Source organism: Oncorhynchus mykiss, chromosome 25 (genome assembly GCF_057628025.1).
Source record: "Oncorhynchus mykiss isolate SJ-2025 chromosome 25, ASM5762802v1, whole genome shotgun sequence".
NCBI classification, from domain to species: domain Eukaryota; kingdom Metazoa; phylum Chordata; class Actinopteri; order Salmoniformes; family Salmonidae; genus Oncorhynchus; species Oncorhynchus mykiss.
In genome coordinates, this window is record NC_143046.1 from 18526241 (window position 1) to 18551705 (window position 25465).

The 25465-nt window shown below is 43.0% G+C and overlaps 2 protein-coding genes across 5 annotated transcripts in view; both read left to right on the forward strand.

Moving 5' to 3' along the window:
• slc7a2 (solute carrier family 7 member 2) overlaps positions 1–16262 on the forward strand; it is a 56476-nt gene extending 40214 nt beyond the window's left edge. For all 4 annotated transcript variants that reach the window (XM_090220304.1, XM_090220303.1, XM_036969862.2 and 1 more), the window contains exons 9-12: positions 12427–12638; positions 12788–12954; positions 13154–13262; positions 13411–16262. In XM_090220304.1, the coding sequence (XP_090076430.1) occupies positions 12427–12638; positions 12788–12954; positions 13154–13262; positions 13411–13541 (619 nt within the window). In that variant the 3' untranslated portion in view covers positions 13542–16262. The remainder of the gene's footprint in view (positions 1–12426; positions 12639–12787; positions 12955–13153; positions 13263–13410) is intronic.
• Positions 16263–16371: 109 nt separating this feature from the next.
• Positions 16372–25051, forward strand: pdgfrl (platelet-derived growth factor receptor-like). Its single transcript, XM_021583492.3, has 6 exons — positions 16372–16671; positions 18075–18354; positions 18589–18740; positions 18907–19200; positions 20141–20277; positions 24168–25051. Exons 1-6 carry the CDS (start codon positions 16614–16616, stop codon positions 24354–24356), a joined length of 1110 nt encoding a protein of 369 aa, XP_021439167.1. The 5' UTR covers positions 16372–16613; the 3' UTR covers positions 24357–25051.
• Positions 25052–25465: the final 414 nt, after the last annotated feature.

Sequence of the window (25465 nt, forward strand, 5' to 3'; positions counted from 1 at the left end):
TACCAAAACAATTCGAGCTTCTACTTCTAAAAATGCACCTTTCCAGAAACAAGCCTCTCACCGTTGCCGCTTGACCACCCTCTGCCCCCAGCTGTGCCCTGGACACCATATGTGAATTGATTGTCCCCCATCTATCTTCTGAGCTCGTGCTGCTAGGTGACCTAAACTGGGACATGCTTAACACCCCGGCCATCCTACAATCTAAGCTTGATGCCCTCAATCTCACACAAATTATCAATGAACCTACCAGGTACAACCCCAAATCCGTAAACACGGGCACCCTCATAGATATCATCCTAACTAACTCACCCTCCAGATACACCTCTGCTGTTGTCAACCAAGATCTCAGTGATCACTGTCTCATTGCCTGCATCTGTAATGGGTCTACGGTCAAACGACCACCGCTCATCACTGTCAAACGCTCCCTAAAACACTTCTGTGAACAGGCCTTTATAATTGACCTGGCCGGGGTATCCTGGGATGACATTGACTTCATCCCATCAGTAGAGGATGCCTGGTTATTCTTTAAAAGTGCCTTCCTCACCATCTTAAATAAGCATGCTCCATTCAAAAAAAATGTAGAACTAGGAATAAATATGGCCCTTGGTTCACTCCAGACCTGTCTGCCCTTGACCAGCACAAAAACATCCTGTGGGGTTCTGCATTAGCATCGAATAGCCCCCGTGATATGCAACTTTTTAGGGAAGTTAGGAACCAATATACACAGGCAGTTAGGAAAGCTAAGGCTAGCTTTTTCAAACAGAAATTTGCATCCTGTAGTACAAACTCAAAAAAGTTCTGGAACATTGTAAAGTCCATGGAGAATAAGAGCACCTCCTCCCAACTGCCCACTGCACTGAGGCTAGGAAACACTGTCACTACCGAAGAAATACACAATAATTGAGAATTTCAATAAGCATTTTTCTACGGCTGGCCATGCTTTCCACCTGGCTACCCCTGTGTTGTTATGTGTTAATAACATTTAGACTACGTTACCCAGCAGGCTAGGCAGATGGTTAAGGAATGCCTTGCATGGCTAAACAGGGAGTTTTCTAGCTGAAGTATATATTCATTAAAAGTAGTTAAACCTACGCCCCGGTTTATCCTTATATAAGGAACAAACATAACATGGTGTCAGATTGGTAGTCGCTATGACAAGACAGAGAAAAGAAAGGAGTAACTCTGCAAATTTCCGCGACGAAAATGAAACATTCTACCACAAGTCAAGTGACGTGAGTAGTCGAAGATGCTAGCTTGCAAGAGCGAGGACAACAAGCCACAGCAGCGAGAGTGACAGCAGCGAGAGCGAGGACAACGAGCTGCAGCAGTGAGAGTGACAGCAGTGAGAGCGAGGACAACGAGCTGCAGCAGCGAGAGTGACAGCAGCGAGAGCGAGGACAACGAGCTGCAGCAGCGAGAGTGACAGCAGCGAGAGCGAGGACAACGAGCTGCAGCAGCGAGAGTGACAGAAGCGAGAGCGAGGACAACGAGCTGCAGCAGTGAGAGTGACAGCAGCGAGAGTGACAGCAGCGAGAGCGAGGACAACGAGCTGCAGCAGTGAGATTGACAGCAGCGAGAGCGAGGACAACGAGCTGCAGCAGTGAGAGTGACAGCAGCGAGAGCGAGGACAACGAGCTGCAGCAGTGAGAGTGACAGCAGCGAGAGCAAGACTGTATTGGAATCTGTTGACAAGCAAGTTGATGAGCAACATACTGAATGAAGTAAGAGAAATTGACACTGTTCCTGTTCTCCGTCATGGATAGGCTTAGTCCTCCTACTCCTATGCAGTTAACAAGCAATTTAGCTGACAATTGGAAACGTTTCAAGCAGAGATTCAATATCTACCTAGCAGCCAGTGGTGCAGGGGGAAATTATGACAAATTGAAAGCTTCCATTTTTCTGCATGTTATTGGAGAGGATGCATTGGACATTTACAATAGCTTTCAGCAAGACGAGGCAAACTTGACATTGACTGTGCTAATGGATACATTTGAGGAGTACTGTGTACCAAGCCAGAACATCACGTTTGAGAGATACAAGTTTTTCTCTCATGATCAGAAACAGGGAGTCAGTTTTGACCAGTATTTGGCTGAGCTGAACACACTGAGCAAAACTTGTGAATTTGAGAATCTGTAAGACTCACTAGTGAAAGACAGGATAGTCTGTGGCATACTTGATAATGGACTCGAGGAAAGATTGCTGCGTGAGCAAGATTTAACTTTGGATAAAGCAGTGAATATGTGTCGAGCAGCTGAAACCACCGGAACACAAGCTAAAGAGCTGTGCAGGAGAGAGACGTCAGTGTATGCAATAAAAAGAGAGGAGCACCACACACAACACCTTTCAAAACAAAAACAAGCAAAAGAGATAAATCAAAACTCTACATGTGGAAAATGTGGATTTATCCACAAGCCAAAAAAATGCCCTGCATATGGCAAATCATGTAACAACTGTGGGAAAAATAATAATAATAACAGTCAAGGGGGAGATTGAAGAATTCTTTGTTGATTCTGTGGAAATATTCAATGCAGTAAAAGCTGAATGGATTGTGTCATTGACTGTGAATGAAACTATAATAACATTGAAGCTTGATACTGGAGCACAGGTAAACCTGTTGTCTCTGGATGACTACAAAACACTGAAGGTGAAGAGCAAAATACACCCGGTGAAAATGAAGGTTACTGGTTATACTGGGGAGAACGTACCAGTCAAAGGTAGCTGCATAGTATCTTTACAGCACAAAGGAAAACTGTTCAGAGCACAGCTGCTGATTGTGGAAAAGAGTGTACATCCTATTCTATGCATGTGAAAAGCTTAATTTGTTGAAAAGAGTGTATGTAGAGACATCACAGACTGTAAATGACCAAGCATCAATACTGGCTGAGTATGAGGATGTGTTTGAGGGTCTTGGATGTTTACCAGGAGAACACAAAATATGTACTGATGACTCCAGTTGTGCATGCATGCAGGAAAGTTCCATTTGCACTGAGGAAAAAGCTCAAAGAGGAACTCGGACACATGGAAAAGATGGACGTCATCACAAAAATGGATGAGCCTACAGACTGGGTAAGCTCACTGGTTATTGTGGTGAAAAAGAACGGCGATCTCAGGTTATGTCTAGACCCGAGAGATCTCAACAAAGCAATCAAGAGAGAGCATTTCAAGTTGCCAACCAGAGAAGAAATAATGTCGCAGTTTGCTGGAGTAAAGTGGTTCAGTAAGCTTGATGCCTCATCAGGATTCTGGCAAATGAAGCTAGATGATGCAAGCTCAAGGCTATGCACATTCAACACACCTGAGGGCAGGTACAGATTTCTTCGTCAACCATATGGGATTCTCTTAGCGCCAGAGGTTTACCACAAGACAATCCACATGATCTTCGAGCACATTCCAGGAGTAGAGACTATGATGGATGACATCATCGTCTGGGGGTCCACAAAAGAAGAACACGATGCGAGAGTGAGACAAGTGCTGGACCTGACACGGAAAGTCAACCTAAAACTAAACAAGGACAAATGCGAGTTTGGTGTGAAAACACTTACCTTCGTGGGAGATGTACTTTCTGAGGACGGAATCAAACCAGACCCGAGGAAGAACAAGGACGATGTGAGACGCTTCATGGGCATGATCACCTACCTTGCAAAGTTCATACCTCAACTGTCAACACAGTCCGCTCCACTCAGATGTCTACTGGAACAGAAAAATGAACTGGAATGGTCCCATGAACTGGAAAACTGCTTCAAAAACCTTCGTATTTATTTTACCTTTATTTAACTATGTAAGTCAGTTAAGAACAAATTCTTATTTTCAATGACAGCCTAGGAACAGTGGGTTAACTGCCTGTTCAGGGGCAGAACGACAGATTTGTACCTCGTCAGCTTGGGGGTTTGAACTTGCAACCTTCCGGTTACTAGTCCAACGCTCTAACCACTAGGCTACCCTTCCGCCCCAGGGTAGAAGACAATCACAGAAGAACCAGTGCTCAGGTTCTATGATCCAGAGCAAAGCACAAGGATTTCTGCAGACGCGTCACAGTTTGGCCTGGGAGCAGTTCTTCTGCAACAGTATGATGACACATCACAACCCGTCGCTTATGCGTCCAGAGCCTTGACAGGCGCAGAGACAAGGTATGCACAAATAGAGAAAGAACCACTGGCAAACACATTCTGTATGCCTGAATGATTGTCCAATGAGAATACAGAGAATGTTGATCAGACTGCAAAAGTATGATGTGAAGATGATATGTACCCCGGGAAAGTTCATGTTTGCCGCCGACACTCTTTCTCGAGCAGTCGACAAGAAGGAGAGCTTCGTCACACAGAAAAACACTGAGATTCAGGCCTACATCGACATGATCGTAGCGTCCCTTCCTGTGTCTTCTGAGAGAATGGAGCAGATCAAAAGAGAGACAGCAGTTGACCAAACAGTTACACAGTTGAAAGAAACAACACTGATAGGATGGCCCGCACAGAAAAACAACTGTCCAAGGAGAATACAGGATTACTGGGTGTGCAGAGCAGAACTCACCATTGTGGATGACATAGTGTTCAAAGGCAACAAGATTGTCATTCCCATGACACTACGCAAAGAAATGCTACAGAAAATACATGAGGGCCACTTGGTTGAGGAAAAATGCAAACGACGAGCACGAGAAGTAATGTACTGGCCAAGGATGAACCAGGAAATCAGCCAGACCACTGATTCATGTGAACTGTGTTTGACCTACAGACCAAAGCAGCAAGCTGAGCCGCTAATGCCTCATCCAGTACCCAACAGACCCTACTACAAAGTTGGAGTTGACCTTTTTGACTGCAATGGCAAAAGTCACATTGTTGTTACCGACTACCACTCAAACTACCCTGAAGTAGCAACACTGCCAACTGCCTCCAGCAAAGCTGTAATCACCTACCTGAAATCAGTGTTTGCAAGACATGGGGTTGCGTCTGAACTGTACTCGGACAATGGCCCGCAGTTCTCAAGTTCCGAATTCCGATCGTTCGCTAACGACTGGGGATTCCGACACAACACCCCAACTACCCAAGGTCCAACGGCTTAGCAGAGAGTTCAGTCAAAATTGTCAAAGGTCTGATGAAAAAGGCACATGATGGAAAGAAGCATTTCCTAAAAAATCTGATGATCTCCCGCAGCGCACCGCTGCAGAACGGACTTTCACCTGCACAAATGTTGATGGGACGTCGCATCAGAACCAACCTACCCATCCATGAGGACTTGCTAACACCCAGAGGTGCTCACAAAGTCAAACTCGCAAAGGAAAAACAGAAAGACAAACAAAAACAGCGACATGACAAAAGTGCAAGACACTTACCTGAACTGAAACCAGGAGATCATGTACGACTCAGAGACATCACTACAGGAACCTGGATGCAGCAAGGGTGTGTGCAGAGAGAAGTTGCACCGAGATCCTATGAGATCCAAACAGAGCATGGATCACAACTGAGATGAAACAGAGTGGATCTAAGGCTGCAGCCATTCACTCAAGGGACTGAGGATCATCAGGAGGATACTGCTGAAGCGTCAAATACCTTTACAAATGGACAATTCAGTCAGAACACCCTGACTGACAATGAATGCTGTCCAACTGTTTCAGGAAGCACTTCAGCAGAACGACCAAAAAGGACTGTCCGAGCCCCTGAAAGGCTTATTGAGAATTGCTAAAAATGTAAAAAAGGGGCACTGAATGTTTGGTTTATGTGAAAAGAAATAGAACCACAATAGAGTATTGTTGGACAGACTATATTTAGTTGAAAAAATATATTTATCTTTTTAAGAAATTTTTTTGGGGGAAAGAAATGTGTGTTATTGAAAATGGCATGTTATGCAGGTTGAGTAAACAAATGTGATGTGACATGTGTAGTTACATAGACAAGTAGTTTTATTTTAAAGGAAAGAAGATGTGTTGTTATGTGTTAATAACATTTAGACTACGTTACCCAGCAGGCTAGGCAGATGGTTAAGGAATGCCTTGCATGGCTAAACATGGAGTTTTCTAGCTGAAGTATGTGTTCATTAAAAGTAGTTAAACCTACGCCCCGGTTTGTCATTATATAAGGAACAAACATAACAACCCCTAACCCGGTCAACAGCCCTGCGTTCCCCACAGCAACTCGCCTAAACCTCCCCGACTTCTCCTTCACCCAAATCCAGATAGCTGATATTCTGAAAGAGCTGCAAAATCTGGACCCCTACAAATCAGCCGGGCTAGACAATTTGAACGCTCTCTTTCTAAAATTATCTGCCAAAATTATTTCAACCCCTATTACTAGCCTGTTAACCTCTCTTTCGTATCGTCCGAGATTCCAAAAGATTGGAAAGCTGCCGCGGTCATCCCCCTTTTCAAAGGGGGAGACACACTAGACCCAAACTGCTACAGACCTGCAGTATACAGTATCTATTCTACCCTGCCTTTCTAAGGTCTTTGAAAGCAAAGTTAACAAACAGATTACTGACCATTTTGAATCTCACCGTACCTTCTCCGCTATGCAATCTGGTTTCAGGGCTGGTCATGGGTGCACCTCAGCCACGCTCAAGGTCCTAAACGATATCATAACCACCATCGATAAGAGACATTACTGTGCAGCCTATTCATCGACCTGGCTAAGGCTTTCGACTCTGTCAATCACAACATTCTTATTGACAGACTCAACAGCCTTGGTTTCTCAAATGATTGCCTCGCTTGGTTCACCAACTACTTCTCCGATAGAGTTCAGTATGTCAAATCGGAGGGCCTGTTGTCCGGACCTCTGGCAGTCTCTATGGGGGTGCCACAGGGTTCAATTCTCAGGCCGACTCTCTTCTCTGTATACATCAATGATGTCGCTCTCGCTGCTGGTGATTCTTTGATCCACCTCTACGCAGACGACACCATTCTGTATACCTCTGGCCCTTCGTTGGACACTGTGTTAACTAACCCCCAAATGAGCTTCAATGCCATACAACTCTCCTTCCGTGGCCTCCAACTGCTCTTAAATGCTAGTAAAACTAAATGCATGCTTTCAACCGATCGCTGCCCGCACCTGCCCGCCCGTCCAGCATCACTACTCTGGACGGTTCTGACTTAGATTATGTGGACAACTACAAATATCTAGGTGTCTGGTTAGACTGTAAACTCTCCTTCCAGACTCACATTAAACATCGCCTATCCAAAAATCTAGAATCAGCTTCCTATTTTGCAACAAAGCATTCTTCACTCATGCTGCCAAACATACCCTCGTAAAACTAACCATGCTACCGATCCTCGACTTCGGCGATGCCATTTACAAAATAGCCTCCAACACTCTACTCAACAAATTGGATGCAGTCTATCACAGTGCCATCCGTTTTGTCACCAAAGCCCCATATACTACCCACCACTGCGATCTGTATGATCTCGTTGACTGGCCCTTGCTTCATACTCGTCGCTAAACCCACTGGCTCCAGGTCATCTACAAGTCTCTGCTGGCCTATTGTAACTACCCTTCCCGGGTCTGGGATCGTTGTCATCATCTGACACTAATTAGCATAACGCAACGGACATAAATATTACTAGAAAATATTCCTATTCATGAAATCAGAAGTGAAATATATTGAAACACAGTTTAGCCTTTTGTTAATCACCCTGTCATCTCAGATTTTGAAAAACAGCCAAAGCAAGACAAGCATTTGTGTAAGTTTATCAATAGCCTAGCATAGCATTATGTCCAGCTAGCAGTAGGCAATTTGGTCACGAAAACCAGAAAAGCAATCAAATTAAATAGTTTACCTTTGATGAGCTTCGGATGTTTTCACTCACGAGACTCCCAGTTAGATAGCAAATTATTTTTAATTTGTTAGATTATTTTAGTTAGATAGCAGATTATTTTTGTAGGCGAAATAGCTCAGTTTGTTCTTCACGTTTGGCTGAGAAATCGACCGGAAATTGCTGTCACGAAAACGCCGAAAAATATTCAAAATTAGCTCCTATCGACAGAAACATGGCAAAAGTTGTTTATAATCAATCCTCAAGGTGTTTTTCAAATATCTATTCGATAATATATCCATCGGGACAATTAGCTTTTCAGTAGGACCGAGAGGAAAAATGGCTACCCCTATATTTTACGCAAGAATCACTCTGAGAGCCATCAGGTGACCACTTACGCAATATAGTCGCTTACGCTCATTATTCAACATAAATGCGTGAAACTACGTCAAAATGCTGTCGATACCTTGGGGAATACGTAGAAAAAGGAATCTGGTTGATAGCCCATTCACTGCTCAATAGGGATGCATCGGAACGCAGAGCTTTCAAAACATGAGTCACTTCCGGATTGGATTTTTCTCAGGCTTTCGCCTGCAATATCAGTTTTGTTGTACTCACAGACAATATTTTTACTGTTTTGGAAACTTTAGAGTGTTTTCTATCCTAAGCTGTCAATTATATGCATATTCTAGCATCTTGTCCTGACAAAATAGCCCGTTTACTTTGGGAACGTTATTTTTCCAAAAATGAAAATACTGCCCCCTAGTTACAAGAAGCTAGGTAAAGCCCCGCCTTATCTCAGCTCACTGGTCACCATAGCAGCACCCACCCGTAGCACACGCTCCAGCAGGTATATCTCACTGGTCACCCCCAAAGCCAATTCTTCCTTTGGCCGCCTCTCCTTCCAGTTCTCTGCTGCCAATGACTGGAACGAACTGCAAAAATCTCTGAAGCTGGAGATTCTTACCTCCCTCACTAGCTTTAAGCACCAGCTGTCAGAGCAGCTCAGAGATCACTGCACCTGTACATAGCTCATCTGTAAATAGCCCATCCAATCTACCTCATCCCATACTGTATTTATTTATTTATCTTGCTCCTTTGCACCCCAGTATCTCAACTTGCACATTCATCTTCTGCACATACTGCCATTCCAGTGTTTAATTGCTATATTGTAATTACTTTACCACCATGGCCTATTTATTGCCTTACCTCTCTTATCCTACCTCATTTGCACACGCTGTATATATGTTTTTCTACTGTATTATTGATTGTACATTTGTTTATTCCATGTGTAACTCTGTGTTGTTGTATGTGTCGAACTGCTTTGCTTTATCTTAGCCAGGTCGCAGTTGCAAATGAGAACTTGTTCTCAACAAGCCTACCTGGTTAAATAAAGGTGACACAATTATTTTATTTTTTAAACAAGAACAAAGGCTATTCAAATATATATATAAATATATATATATATATATATATATATATATATATTTACAAATATGTCTCTTAATTTAATGTTATTGTCGTTACCACCTTGAATATCACTCATTACAAAGATATAAACAGACATTGAGCATTCTCTCCAGTGGCACATTGCTATCTGTGGAAGGGTCTATATTAAAGAAAATGATTAGCTAATCAAACCCTTTTAGTATGTCATACATTTTAGGATTCCACTGATATTTTGGTGTCTAAATAAACAGTGTAATTTGTGTTACTCAATTTAAATGAAGGACAATCACATTGTGAGCAACATGATTAACCAAATCACTTTAGTAAATTAATTTAAAGGGTCCTAAGATTTTAGCATATGTGGTCTCCATTTAAGAAAATCCTCAATTTCCTAAAATGTGTAATTGGTGTTAATACTCCTACTGGTGGCACAATGTTATCATAATGGTAAAAATGATTTAAAGTCACTACGCTGCAATATTAGTGGATTTAGAATGGGAAGATGTACCCAAATACATTTAAATCAACATCTAGAATAATGAACATCTTTTTTTCTCTCGAAATGCCATGCCCAAATCCCATTGCAATTCAAGAACGACTTGAATATGAACTTGATACAATTGACACAGCCGCAGTGTAGGTAGCCGTGCTTGTGGGGAAAATAAAGCAAATATCATTACCCTGTTAGAGTAATATGCAGCTTGTGTTATTGAATCAGAGCTATGTTGTAATCGTTCTGAATGCTTCCTTTGTGTGGAAGTAGTGAAATGACTTCTTCAGTTCAAGCTGATGTTTACTCAACCTTTCGTTGCATTCAAATCCAGATTCAAGAAACACACCATCCTGTTTAGAGTTGTAGGCTATGAAGTTCAGATGAATATCTTCCAGGGAAATAACCCTTTGACTCCAAACAGAAACAGAACAGCGTGTTTCTTGGTCAACATAGCCTAAATTCCTTTCAGGAAGTACTTCTGAACAACATCCAAATTATGACAAAGCCAGATGAATCAAGTATGTTTAGAACGTTTGAGTAAATATCAGCATGTACTCAGGAAGCAATGCACTCAAGTATCAGTGTCACATGTTGACTCTAGGGGCCCACCATGCGACACAAGGAGGAGAGGACAAAACAATGCCCACCTGTAGGAACGTAATGTGTTTCACTATGGAGCGCCGTTTGGGTCTTTGCATATCAAAAAAGATACACGTCAAATAACACTATTTGACGCATTGAGTACGTTTTATTTTGACACGTCAAATAACATAGATCTATTATAAAATGTATGTGTTCTGAATTTGCAGGTGCAAGCCAAGCGACACCACTACTGTCAGTAGTACTGTCAAAGCTGTACAAAAAAGTCTGCAAACAAGCAAACACTGGCCATGAACAATGTGTTTACATTACCGTGTTGATAATAAAGCATAATTTGTTGGACCTCAACTTCTGGGGTAGCTAGCTAGCTTTAGCTTGGTACCTAGCTATCACCAATACAACAAGCCTGAAACTGCAGTGATTTTCATTATTCTTAGCAATGATTTAGGAATCATTGTGAGTAATTATTAGCTAGGTATCCACTTGTTGTTCACCTATTGAAATTGAATCACGCTTCACCATCTGGCAGTCCGATAGACTAATCTGGTTTTAGCGGATGCCAGGAGAACGCTACCTGCCGAATGCATAGTGCCAACTGTAATGTTTGGTGGAGGAGGAATAATGGTCTGGGGCTGTTTTTCATGGTTCTGGCTAGGCCCTTTAGTTCCGGGAATCTTAACGCTACAGCATACAAAGACATTCTAGATGATTCTGTACTTCCAACTTTGTGGCAACAGTTTGGGAAAGGCCCTTTCCTGTTTCAGCATAACAATTCCTCTGTGCACAAAGCGAGGTCCATACAGAAATGGTTTATCGAGATTGGTGTGGAAGACCTTGACTGGCCTGCACAGAGCCCTGACCTCAACTCCATCGAACACCTTTGGGATGAACTGGAATGCCGACTGCGAGCCAGGCCTAATTGCCCAACATCAGTGCCCAACCTCACTAATGCTCATTACTGAATGGAAGCAAGTCCCTGCAGCAATGTTCCAACATGTAGCGGAAAGCCATCCCAGAAGAGTGGAGGCTGTTATAGCAGCAAAGGGGGGACCAACTCCATATTAATGCCCATGATTTTGGAATTATGTGTTCGACAAACAGGTGTCCAAATACTTTTCGGGATATAGTGTATTCATAACTAACCCAAGATAGTTCATCTTTGACGTTTACAGTGGGAGCAAATTAGTCATAGTGGGCAGAACAAGCAAGGAGGTGTGCAGAACAAGCAAGGAGGTGGGCAGAGCCAAGCAACGAGCTAGCGAGATCCTATTAGCGCATTATAGCATGTATTTGCATATTTCCATTAGAGAACGCCTCCACTGTGAACTGTGCATGTGCACAAACTCAATTTGGCCTTGTGCTCGGTGGCAGGTAGCCTGGTGGGTAGGAGTTTTGGGCCAGTAACCGAAAGATTGCTGGATCGAATTTCCAAGCCGACAAGATAAAAAACAGCTGTTCTGCCCCTGAGCAAGGCACTGTTCTGTGGATGTTGATTAAAGCAGCCCTTGGCTCCTCTCTAATTCAGGTTAAATGCGGAAGGCACATTTCAGTGGAATGCATTCAGGTGTACAACTGACTAGGTATCACCCTTTCCTCCTTCTAAACAATGCCATTTTTTTTTACTTTGGTAAAGTGTCAAGTCTATAAAACTTAGTGCACTGTGGTTGTAACAGATTGTAGTTTTGGGAACAGAAACATTTATTGAGATCAGCTGTTTCATCGATGAGAAAATTACCAGAATATTGGGCCAGTTTCACTTGGTTCCATCCTAATCCACTACCTGCAACCGGACTTCCTCTCATTATCATAAATGGTGGTGAGAAAACATTCTAAATGAATGCTTCAGCTTTATAGCCCCGGTGACGTGTCTGGGTTTCCCCTTCTGTCTGTGGACATACTCCTGTGTCAGTGAGAATCAGGGCTACCACTCAATGCAAGCCATTTCGATCTATGGTGTCCATAGATCAATTTCTAAGTGAAAATGTCAGTCGGAACCGATACCAGAACTACGCAGGTCCCTTAAACAAGGGCCTTTACATCTAAGAGATTTAATAGCAAACCTACCAAATACGATGCCAAACCACTAATGTTCCTGTCTTTTGGTTGTGAAACTAAATAAGACAAAATAAGTGTCTGTCGTGTCTTTCAGGTACCAGCCGGACCTGCTCTATGGAAAGCCGGGCTGTAACAGGGAGAAGGATTGCCTGACATCACCAGAAGGGGAGTCGGAGCTGACGGAGTCTGAGTCCCACATCAACATGCTGAAGGAAGGAGGTTCCACCCTGCAGACGGTGCTCAAACCTCCCCTCGTACCCACAGAACAGTCCTCCTCTGTGGTCAACATGGCGGTCTGCCTCTTAGGTTTGCATTGCATCCCTGATCTATTCTTAAACTCCATGATGGCCATTTGAAATGTTCACAATGTTGTTTGTATCTGATGTTGTCTCACCAGTGGTGGACAACTCATTGCCTTAGATAATTATTTAAGTCTGTGTATTGTCTGTCCACAGTGTTGGTGGTGTGTGTGATCAGTGCTCTGACCACCTACCATGGATATGCCATCATTCGCATGGAGACCTGGATCCTGTGTTGTCTGGCCCTATCCCTGGTGGTCTTCATTGGCTGTGTGGTTCTCATCTGTCAACAGCCTCAAACCAGCAGGAAGGTCTCCTTCATGGTACCTATACAGATTACTATATTTTTTTAGGCAGAATCAGCCTACTGTCTACTGCCTACTACTACCATGACCCCTCAGTTTTCAAAAAATGATGTACAATGATTTTATACCATGTCAGTTTCAGACTCTCAGGTTGCAGTTGGAGGATACAATAAGCTGTGTTACTGATGGTTAGACTCTCTGTTGTCTATTCATACAGGTTCCACTCATCCCATTTCTTCCCATCCTGAGTATATTTGTCAATGTTTACCTCATGGTCCAGCTGAGTGGAGACACCTGGATACGCTTCTCCATATGGATGGCTGTGGGTAGGTGCCGCCCTCCAACATATCTGAAGCCTCAAACACATTGCGGTGAATCTATCTAGATGTCCACCTGCTGGCTCGTCCCAGGCCTGCAGAGGGGGAACCCTTTTGTAACCAGGCCTTCTCGGTCTCCCTGTCTTCCTCCCTCCAGGTTTCCTAATCTACTTTGGCTACGGAATGTGGCACAGTGTGGAGCGCCAGCGCAGGCTCCAGGACTCCCTCAGCAGCCGTGCCAAGCAGGAGAAGAAGAACAAGGGTCCAGAGAAGACCAGCCAGTGTTAAAGAAAGATCAGGGATCCACACAGACTCTAGAAGGTCACCTGGTGGCCCCTGCCCCAGCCAAGACACAGACACACTACAAGCACACAGCAGCTATCCCTAAATACACTACAGATGTAGGATCTTAATATGATCACTCTTTTATTGCTGACGATTTTCCTGAACCGCAGGAAATGCAGATGAGCTTCTTGATTTACATAAATTCCCTGAAATCCCACACTAACACATGGTTATATTAACAGTATTGCACTTTTCATGTAGTCTAATTTTGGCCAGCTAATAAACTAACCACCGATCAAGCAATATTATGGACTAAATGTTTAAATCCTGTTACTGCAGGATTATTTTGCTGTGGCAATACTGGTCAAATTAAGATCCTACATCTGTTTATACAGCTACATGCCATCTGTGCCTCAGTCACATGCCATTCTCCCAGTGGAGCTGCAGTATACTGTATTAATGGTCATGTGCCTTGGAGCAGTGAGGTGGGCTCATTATCAAATCAAATCGATGTCCGTCTCCATGACGATGTGACCAAGTAGGAAAGGCTGATTGGTCAGAAAGGTGTGGAAGCATCTCCAACAGTCAACAAGAAGAGACAGAAGACAGGAAATTACAGGTTTTGCATTTCCTATTACAATTACAGTCATGGACTAACTGTGGAAAGGCTTGGTATTTGGTTTTGGCCTAACTTTCTATGTCTTTTTCTGTAAGTCAGCTTATTCAGGAAGTTTGCTGTTGGAATCTATTGTCTTCGTGTAGAAAGGTCAGTAGGTCACACTATGCTAATATTAATACCCTGTTAGTGAAGCACAGACAATTTTCTAATCTTGCTGAAAAAACTAACTCTAAAACTAACTCTATCCAGGATTAATGACATGTACACTAAACCATTCATTTGCTTCTAAATAGTGGCCACATTCTGAATGTACATTCTGTACAAACGTAAACAGACATACTAACATGCACACACAGAATATTCATTTCATTCTTGGCATATATATATGCACATGCATCATTTTATGTGTGCATATCAATTTATTACAATCACAAATATGATATAACTGTTGGTGAATGGTATTTCTGAAATGTTTATCTGTTGAATGGTATTTCTGAAATGTTCATCTGATGTGTGTTTTCCATAATGGTACTAATGATTAAGTTTGTGCTCTATTTGACTTCTTGTCTTAATGTTCTTGCGACAGGTGTTGTTGGTGATCTAATCGAACACAAGTTTAACTAGTCTTTATAAATGTTCTATTCTGATTACTTGGATGTGTTGCCGTCATAATCGTTTTTACAATCGTGTCGTGAAGATTGTATGAAATGGAAGTGGAGTGAATAAGAGAATTGCTTGTTCGGTGTTTGATATCACATTCCGTACAAAAGACCGTTTCTGCATTGCTGTATTTTTTTGTGTGCAAGTGTTACATATCTTCTTAAGTCCTTTGGGAGATGTTTTGTCTGTTATTGCTAGACGGTGGACTGGACTGTCTTGAAATTTGCCATTTCTTGACAAAATATGCTCTACAGGCCACCTAGAGTCGCCCTTCTCATTTGATGCTAGTCCCTTCACTGTTTTCTGAATAGTTTCTTAGCATCACATATAAGATGTACCATACATGTTTTGCAGGATAATGTCCCAGGGAAAGTGACAGTTAATGACATTATTCAACAGATTTAAGTTACACTGGTCTTTCAGTGTTTAAATGGTCCATGCTTTTTTGCATTAACATTCTACTCCAAGTCGGAGCTTGATCAGTATTTAAAGGTGCCCCTCCCCTCTCCTCCTCTCGTTTTGTGTCCAAAAAGTTTATGTCGTCTACTTTGTAACTCTATCTTGGTTTCACAACCAATTTATGGGGTTTGATATGGATGAGCAGTGAGAGAGATATTTTAACATTCTTCTCTTGGAGTAGCAGAGACAAAAATCATGTAATTTTTCCCAAATTCCCAGGTTTTCCAGAAATGCCTGTTGGAAGATTCCTGGAATCAAGGGGGAATAAGCAGGAAATCCTCCAATTAGGATTTCTGAAATACCTAGGAGTTTTGGGGAAGTTACCAGATTTGTACAACCCTAATTAGGGAAGTATTTTAGGGTGTTCAGTTGCAGTTAATCCACTGATAGAGCTCTTAGACCTGTGGTATGATGATGATCTCAGAGTTCAACCTCAACCTCCGGTATTGAGAATTCCTGAACAATCTTAGTTTAGATGATTTTGATGTACATTTTCATTTGATCTTCTTGAAAGATAAGTGGCTGAGGTTATGCTATATCATGTCATGATAATTTACTGCAAAAGCATTATTATTATTATTATTATTATTATTTTTTACATTTGATTTCACTTGATCGATTTAAGTTGAGTTAGGTTAATTAAACGTGGAACAAAAGAGCAGAGCACATTATGTCCCAGGGGACCTAGATCAGGGTTCAGGCATATGTAGCTAGTGTTGTAGCTTATAAATATATCAACAGAATGATCCTCTGTAAATGTACCCATTATGTAGTGACATGGTTTTCCATTGTTTATACTAACTGTACTATTGTCAATAAATGTATTTTTTAATAAGATCAGTTTATGCAAGAGTCTATTCTGAGAGTGTTCTGCACATTGTCAGACATTGCAGTAACTCAGTGAGGGGAGGATATATAACTGCTTGTCTGTCTGTTGTAAATGGTTGGTATTAATAATTGGTAATAAAAACCTTCTTGGTTTAGAATTTGGGTCTGGACATCCAGATTTATCTGTGGTTCTCTCAATAAAACCCAAATAGGGTTGTGTGTTCTTCATTAAATCGCCTTTATAAACTGTAAATATGGGTTCGGACCAGCCCACCAGAGGGCATCAGAGCATGTATCTTAACAGAGAGAGAAAGAGCAAGAGGTCGAGAGAGAGAGATTCCCCTTTCTTCTCTTCTCCTTCATTCCACTGAGGAGGATGGATATATTAATCTAATCTAAACAGGTCTGCTGGAGCCTGCAGAGATCCAGGCAGTGTAGCACCCAGGTCTGACATCTCTCCTGCTGGGTCCCTCTCACTGCTCCTCTAGTCTCATTCGCGTCTGCTCACCATGAAGCCCTGCTGGGTCCTTTTAACTCTGGCCATACTCTGGCAGGAGCTCCAAAATGGTGAGTAACTTTCTGATCCTCTGTGTCTCTCCTCCATGTCTTCTTCTTTGTGTGTTTTCCTGAGTCTGAATACACTGCGGTTTCCGTTGATTCCGCCATCACTGTTTTGCTGTAATCGGAGAGCAGCCTTTGGGATTAGAAAATCTCATACTTCTGAGTTGATGTTGCCGTTTAGTTAAACAGCGACGGGAGTGAGGGGGAAAGGCATAGTCTGAAAGGTGATAGCAGTGATTTTAGGATTGGACACAATAGCAACATAATTTTTACAGAATAGTTTCTGTGGTGTTTGGTCACTCTGCAAAAGGCCTGCACAAACAATACATATTTTGTAAATTTTATGAAGTACAGTGAGCTCCAAAAGTATTGGGACAGAGACACTTTCGTTTGTTTTGGCTGTGTACTCCAGGACTTTGAAATTATACAACTATGATGTTAAAGTGCAGACTATCCATTTTAATTTGAGGGTTTTTTCATCAATATCGGGTGAACAGTTTAGAAATTACAGTACTTTTTGCGCACGCTATGGCTTTACAGCGCACGCTATGGCTTCATATCAAGCTTGTAACTAGAAATTTGTTGTATGTATTTGCCGTTTGTTTTCGTTGTGTTTCAGATTATTTTGTGCCCAATAGAAATGAATGGTAAATAATGAGTTGTGTCATTTTGGAGTTACTTTTATTGTAAATAAGAATATGTTTCTAAACACTTCTACAATAATGTGGATGCTACCACAGATAATCCTGAATGAATCATGAATAATTGTGATACAATCTGGATTTGACACCTCAAACACTGAGGCTGCGCCACTCCGGAGCATGAGTGTTTATTCAGCGTAACTGCTTTTCATTTTAGAGATCTCTGCTTTCCAAATGTCCAATACAGAACAAATTAAACAAACAATGAGCTGAAATATCATCAAAAGTCAGAACTATTATGCTGTTGACAAATCTGTTCCCCTAAATATACCTGTAATATGTTTTGTCTGGAACATACCCGATATCCCATTAATTAAACTAACTCAAATAACAGAATCACATATCCATAATTTATACAAAACTATTTATCACACCAAATAGAATATACTGCAGACAGATGGGAGTTGTTGAGGTTTGGACATGTGGCAGCAAGGAAAAGTCCCATGTTTCCTGTTCTGCGGTTGTTACAGCCGTGAGTTATATTATTGAGTAGCTTTCTAGATGGGAACACTGCACTGTTCCTTACTACTCTGACTGTCTCTTTTGCTGTGTTCAGATGCTAGTCGAAAATAGGAAACTCAAACATGTCAGACTTGCTAACTTGTAGCATCTGTGTCTGTCTCTGTGGAGGTGTGTCATTCCACAGTGGGACTGCTGGGGTGGGTCACTGTTAATACTGTTCTAACCTCCCTCCCTCTGTTGGTTTAGGTGCCTGCCAGCAGGTCAATCGTAGGAAGGAGGCGGGAGAGAACCGCATCAGGCCTGGAGGCAAGCGGGCCAAGGTTCGCTACCCCAAACTGAAGGAGAAGGAGGCAGGAGGAAGAGGGCAGTCCATCCTGACCCAGGTCCTGGATAAGGGCCGTTTCCTGAGGCTGGGAGAGAGCGTGAGCCTCAGCCCTGGTAACAACATAGAGCTGCGTTGTAAAGGCAGTAACATCGGCTGGTCCTACCCTATCTACCTGGACACCTTCAATGACTCCCGACTCAGGTGACCTGAAGGTTGCGTCCCAAATGGAACCTGATTCCATATTTAGTGCACTAATTTTGACCAGGGCCCATAGGGCTTTGTAGTGCACTATATAAGACATAGGGTGCTATTTGGGATGAATCCATTGATTAACAGATGACTTGTTCTGTCTCATCACCATGCCTCCAGCTGATAGTAACCTAACAATGATTAATAATGTTAATGTCCCCCATCTGATTCACTCCCACCATGCAGCATCAAGAAGAGTGACAAATACAGCCAGTTTATCCTGACGTCTCCCTCTGCTGCCGACACAGGGATGTACAGCTGCTGGGTCACACTGTGTGACGGATCGGAGTGTCTCAAAGACCCCGACCGCACCTCCAGGACTTATATCTACTTCCCAGGTGAGCAGGGTGCCTTTACTACTGTAAAACCTATTTATACTTCATCAACCTAACACAAAACATGTTATTTAAATCGCCTCCATTCAGACTAATCCCCTCGTATTGTATATTCAAATTCTTTACTTCAAATCATCTCTACCCTCGTCCCCCCTTCCCCTCCAATCAGACAAGGATGATCTCTTCGTCCCCTCCACCATCCACTTTGAGATTGTCTACCTGCGTCCGGACAGGACTGCTGTTATCCCATGTCGTGTGACCAGTCCGCTGGCCAAGGTGTCCCTGCACAGAGAGGTCCCCCCAGAAGAGATGGAAGTGGATGGGACACTGGTCTCCTACGACCCAACCAAGGGCTTCATCCTCCAGAAGCCCAGTCCAGAGCACCAGGGAGTGTTTTACTGTAAGGCTGTGACCAAAGCCATCCCACAGATCTCCACAAAGTACCAGCTGCTTTACGTGGAGGGTAGGAACCTAGCAACCGTGCACCATCACACATAACAAAAACATTGGTTTTCAATATATCACAATATGGAACATTTGTTGTCAAATCACAATACTAGTGATCACGTTAACATTAGTAAAAGTAAAGTAAAAAAAAATGCAAATCTATATTATAGCATCAGAGTCCCCATCTCTGTATCAAATTTGAATGACTTAAAGCAATAACTGACAGGCAAAGGCAATTAACTTTTAACACAATAGTTGATTAGAAGTCTACCTCTATCTGAGACAATTTTACACAGTTATGAATCAGCTCTGCTGCTGTCTACTAGGGGCCCTGGTCAAAAGTAGTGCACTAAAGGGAAAAGGGGTGCCATTTGGGACGCATACTTGATCTGATGTGTGTCATCAGCTTCCAGGAATAGAGTGTATTTAGAGTGTGATATCAAAAGGCTGTTCCACTGTAGGGCTCGATGTTTAAGTGGACCTGTGCCTACTGCAGTGGAAACATTAACCCACTTTGGCTGCTTTAAGTGGGATGGATCAGTGGTGAATTTATGAAATGGAAACTGTGTGGTTCAGGGCCGAGTTTTTAAAAAGTTATCTGATAGGATTAAATATATAGAAATAGAAAGAATAGAACCACATTCAAGACAATGATACAGCAGTTCTATTCATTATATTTCTATGTATTTAATCCTATCCGATTGCTTAAAAACTGGTGATCTCAATCTCTCACTTCAGTTTTGACAGGAAGGCGGAGAGAACAGTATTAAGGTTTAGGTGGAGGTCGACCAAGAAAGTATGTTTCCAATCCAATCCCTGCTGTCCACTAGAAATGTATTCCATCTTAAAACAGTCAGTGACAGCACCTGGTCAATAAAATTGTTTGTCCCATACAGATCCTATAACAAATGTCCTATTTAATTCTGTGGTTTGTCCTTCCTTAACTCTGTTGGCAGTGCCCAGTGGCCCACCATACGTTACCATTGAAGCGTCCCTTTCCTCTGCGAGGGGAGGAGACAACATCAACATCACCTGTACTGTCCTGGGAGAGCCAGAGATGGACGTCACCTTCACATGGACCTATCCTGGACAGGTAAACTGGATGTCACTGTTTCTCAGAGATGCTTGATCTAGATGTTTCATCTCTTCAGCTTGTGAGACGTAGCCTGACAAAGGGAAATCTGCAGTTGCTACATCCATTTTTGGACTTAAATTGCTATGTATCCATTATGACTCATATGCTTAGTTCAACTGTCGTACCCCTTCAGAACCCAAAGTATAAGGTTGTTTTATTCCAATGTTTGCAAACAAAGTAAATGTAAACAAATACTATATAGCCTCAAAATATTGTTAAAACCAGGGATGCAACTTTTAATGGGGACGGGGGGACATGTGCCCCCACATTCTGAAATTGCATTTTTGTCCCCCCCAGTTTTATAATTGGAATGTGATACAAAACAAGGAAACGGTGTGCTTAGGACCATGGTCGGGTAGGCTGTTTGGAGTGTTTATTCGACTGGATATATACACTGCTCAAAAAAATTAAGGGAACACTTAAACAACTTCACACTGCTGTGAAATCAAACTGTCCACTTAGGAAGCAACACTGATTGACAATACATTTCACATGCTGTTGTGCAAATGGAATAGACAACAGGTGGAAATTATAGGCAATTAGCAAGACACCCCCAATAAAGCAGTGGTTCTGCAGGTGGTGACCACAGATCACTTCTCAGTTCCTATGCTTCCTGGCTGATGTTTTGGTCACTTTTGAATGCTGGCGGTGCTTTCACTCTAGTGGTAGCATGAGACGGAGTCTACAACCCACACAAGTGGCTCAGGTAGTGCAGCTCATCCAGGATGGCACATCAATGCGAGCTGTGGCAAGAAGGTTTGCTGTGTCTGTCAGCGTAGTGTCCAGAGCATGGAGGCGCTACCAGGAGACAGGCCAGTACATCAGGAGACGTGGAGGAGGCCGTAGGAGGGCAACAACCCAGCAGCAGGACCGCTACCTCCGCCTTTTTGTAAGGAGCACTGCCAGAGCCCTGCAAAATGACCTCCAGCCGGCCACAAATGTGCATGTCTGCTCAAACGGTCAGAAACAGACTCCATGAGGGTGGTATGAGGGCCCGACGTCCACAGGTGGGGGTTGTGCTTACAGCCCAACACCGTGCAGGACGTTTGACATTTGCCAGAGAACACCAAGATTGGCAAATTCGCCACTGGCGCCCTGTGCTCTTCACAGATGAAAGCAGGTTCACACTGAGCACGTGACAGACGTGACAGAGTCTGGAGACGCCGTGGAGAACGTTCTGCTGCCTGCAACATCCTCCAGCATGACCGGTTTGGCGGTGGGTCAGTCATGGTGTGGGGTGGTATTTCTTTGGGGGGCCGCACAGACCTCTATGTGCTCGCCAGAGGTAGCCTGACTGCCATTAGGTACCGAGATGAGATCCTCAGACCCCTTGTGAGACCATATGCTGGTGCGGTTGGCCCTGGGTTCCTCCCAATGCAAGACAATGCTAGACCTCATATGGCTGGAGTGTGTCAGCAGTTCCTGCAAGAGGAAGGCATTGATGCTATGGACTGGCCCGCCCATTCCCCAGACTTGAATCCAATTGAGCACATCTGGGACATCATGTCTCGCTCCATCCACCAACACCACGTTGCACCACAGACTGTCCAGGAGTTGGCGGATGCTTTAGTCCAGGTCTGGGAGGAGATCCCTCAGGAGACCATCCGCCACCTCATCAGGAGCATGCCCAGGCATTGTAGGGAGGTCATACAGGCACGTGGAGGCCACACACTACTGAGCCTCATTTTGACTTGTTTTAAGGACATTACATCAAAGTTGGATCAGCCTGTAGTGTGGTTTTCCACTTTAATTTTGAGTGCGACTCCAAATCCAGACCTCCATGGGTTGATAAATTTGATTTCCATCGATAATGTGTGATTGTTGTCAGCACATTCAACTATGTAAAGAAAAAAGTATTTAATAAGAATATTTCATTCATTCAGATCTAGGATGTGTTATTTTAGTGTTCCCTTTATTTTTTTGAGCAGTGTATATATGCACACAGTGTATATGTGCATACAGAAAATATTCAGAACCCTTGACTTTTTCCACCTTTTGTTACATTTCAACCATATTATATAATTGATTAAATACTTTATTTCCCTCATCAATCTACACACAATACCTTATGACAAAGTGAAAAGTGTTTTTTAGAAATGTTTGCAAGTGTATAAAAAATAAGTAAATGTGATAGTTTTTTAAAAGTATTCAGACCCTTTACTCAATACTTTGTTGAAGCACCTTTCGCAGCAATTACAGCCTCGAGTCTTCTTGGGTGTGATGCTGCAAGTTTGGCACACCTGTTTTTGGGAAGTTTCTCTCATTCCTCTCTGCAGATCCTCTCAAGCTCTGTCAGGTTGGATGGGGAGCGTCGCTGCACAGCTATTTTCAGGTCTCTCCAGAGATGTTTGATTGGGTTCAAGGCCGGGCTCTGGCTGGGCCACAAGGGCATTCAGGGACTTGTCCCGAAGCCACTACTACGTTGTCTTGGCTGTGTGCTTAGGGTCATTGTCCTGTTGGAAGGTCAGCCATCGCCTCAGTCTGAGGTCCTGAGCACTCTGGAGCAGGCTTTCATTAAGAGCTCTCTGTACTTTGCTCCATTCATCTTTTCCTTGATCCTGACTAGCCTCCCAGTCCCCGCTGCTGAAAAACATCCCCATAGCATGATGCTTCCACCACCATGCTTCACCATAGTGATGGTGTCAGGTTTCCTCCAGATGTGACGCTTGGCATTCAGGCCAAAGAGTTCAATCTTGGTTTCATCAGACCAAAGAATCTCATTGTCTGAGTCCTTTAGGTGACTTTTGGCAAACTCCAAGCGGGCTGTCATGTGCCTTTTACTGAGGAGTGGCTTCCGTGTGGCCACTCTACTATAAAGGCCTGATTGTTGGAGTGCTGCAGAGATGGTTGTCCTTCAGGAAGTTCTCCCACCCACAGAGGAACTCTGGAGCTCTGTCAGAGTGACCATCAGGTTCTTGGTCACCTCCCTGACCAAGGCCCTTCTCCCCCGATTGCTCAGTTTGGCCGCGCGGCCAGCTCTAGGAAGAGTCTTGGTGGTTCCAAACTTCTTCCATTCAAGAATGTTGGGCGGCCACTGTGTTCTTGGGGACCTTCAATGCTGTAGACATTTTTTGATACCCTTTCCCAAATCTGTGCCTCGACTCAATCCTGTCTCGGAGCTCTACAGCCAATTCCTTCGACCTTATGGTTTGGTTTTTGCTCTGACATGCACTGTCAACTGTGGGACCTTATATAGACAGGTGTGTGCCTTTCTAAATCATGACCAATCAATTGAATTTACCACAGATCTCAAGAATGATCAATGGAAACATGATGCACCTAAGATTAATTTTGAGTCTCATGATAAAGGACATGAATAGTTGTGTAAATAAGGGATCGCTGTTTTTATTTATTTGTAAAAACCTGTTTCCACTTTGTCATTACGGGGTATTGTGTGTAGATTGACATTTTTATTTATTTAATCCATTCTAGAATAAGGCTGTAAAGTAACAAAATGTGGAAAAAGTCCAGGGGTCTGAATACTTTCCGAATGCACTTGGTATTTATGTCGTCCCACACCACTTCTATAAGCAAAGTTGCGCCCCTGGTTAAAAATATCATTTTGATGTCATGGATGGTCATAGCTCAGTCTATACATTTGAGTGGTTACATTTCTACAGTCTCATCCCTAAGCTTTTTAGAGACGGGTGGGGGTCCACTTTGTTTCAACGGCAGATAGCTGCTTTAATTGTGACTTTCTAGTTAAAGGAACATTTAAAAAAATCATACAAATCATTCCACACTCCATTTCACCCTCCCTTGTTACCGTTCTCCTGGAAAATGGCTCAAATCAAGCTCCTTTGGGAGCTATAGTATGAGCTAGTCCTCTCTTTCTGTGCTCTGTTCAGAACCTCCGTCCTGTTAGTGTGCGTGATTCGTGGAGGCTGATCAACAGAGGAATGGGACACACCACCCGCATCTCTCAGAGCGTCATAGCCGTTGATGACCTGGAGACCATCGACTTTGGAAGATACATATGCAGAGCCAAGAACAAGCTTGGGGAGACCGCTGTGGCCACCAGTGTCCACTCTAACTAGCCACAAATAACACTTAACCTGTATAGGCAACATTCCACATTAGGCCTCTTGCAGCTTGTGTAGATTTCAACTATATGTTTGCCACTTTGCTGAGGTGTATTGACCAATAAGGCTAGCACAGGAAGTATACTAGTTGAGCTAGTATACTCAACCAGTGTCAGTTTGACTAGCTGTTATCCAGTAAAAATCTGTGTAAATATCCATTTAGAAATATTAATGTATCCAGCTTATGTAGATGCACATTTACTCAATGTCTTGGAGGACATTAAAGATATCTTCATACATTTACCTCCTCTATGATGTATGTATGGTGAAGCTCTTCCTGGGCACACATCTTTCCCTTCTGTGGGGAAAGACATTTTACAATGAAACAATATTGGATGCTTTGTTGGGGGATTTGATAAGTCTAAAAGGAAAACCGTCATGTGAGAGAAGCCTCTGCTCCCTCTCTCTGGTGTGAAGGGGAAGGAATAGAAACCGTGTGCCCTGCCTCACTCCTAATGGACTCCGTATGTGGAATGTGAATTGCAGGCCCAGATCTTATTTTAGTCCAGTATAACACACGTACTGCATTTCCACCTCTCTCTCAACAGAAACGTACTAGGCTGTTGCAGTCTCTTAGAATGAGCTATACTGAACATTTAAAGTGTTGGTTTCATGAGCTGAAATAAAAGATCCCAGAAATGTTCCATACACACAATCTTATTTTGCTCAAATTATGTGCACAAATGTTTGCATTTCTCCTTTGTCAAGATAATCCATCCACCCGACAGGTGTGGTTTATCAAGAAACTGATTAAAGAGCATGTTCATTACACAGGTGCACCTTGTGCTGGGGACAAAAGGCCACTTGTCACACAATACCACAGATGTCTCAAGTTTTGAGTGTGCAGGAACCGCCACCCGAGCTGTTGCCAGAGAATTTCATGTTAATTTCTCTACCTTAAGCCACTTACAACAGCGTTTTAATTTGGTAGCATGTCCAACCAGCCCTGGACCTCCACATCCAGCTTCTTCACCTGCGGGATCGTCTGAGACCAGCCACCCAGACAGCTGATGAAACTGAGGAGTATGTCTGCAATAAAGCCTTTTTTTGTGGGAAAAACTCAT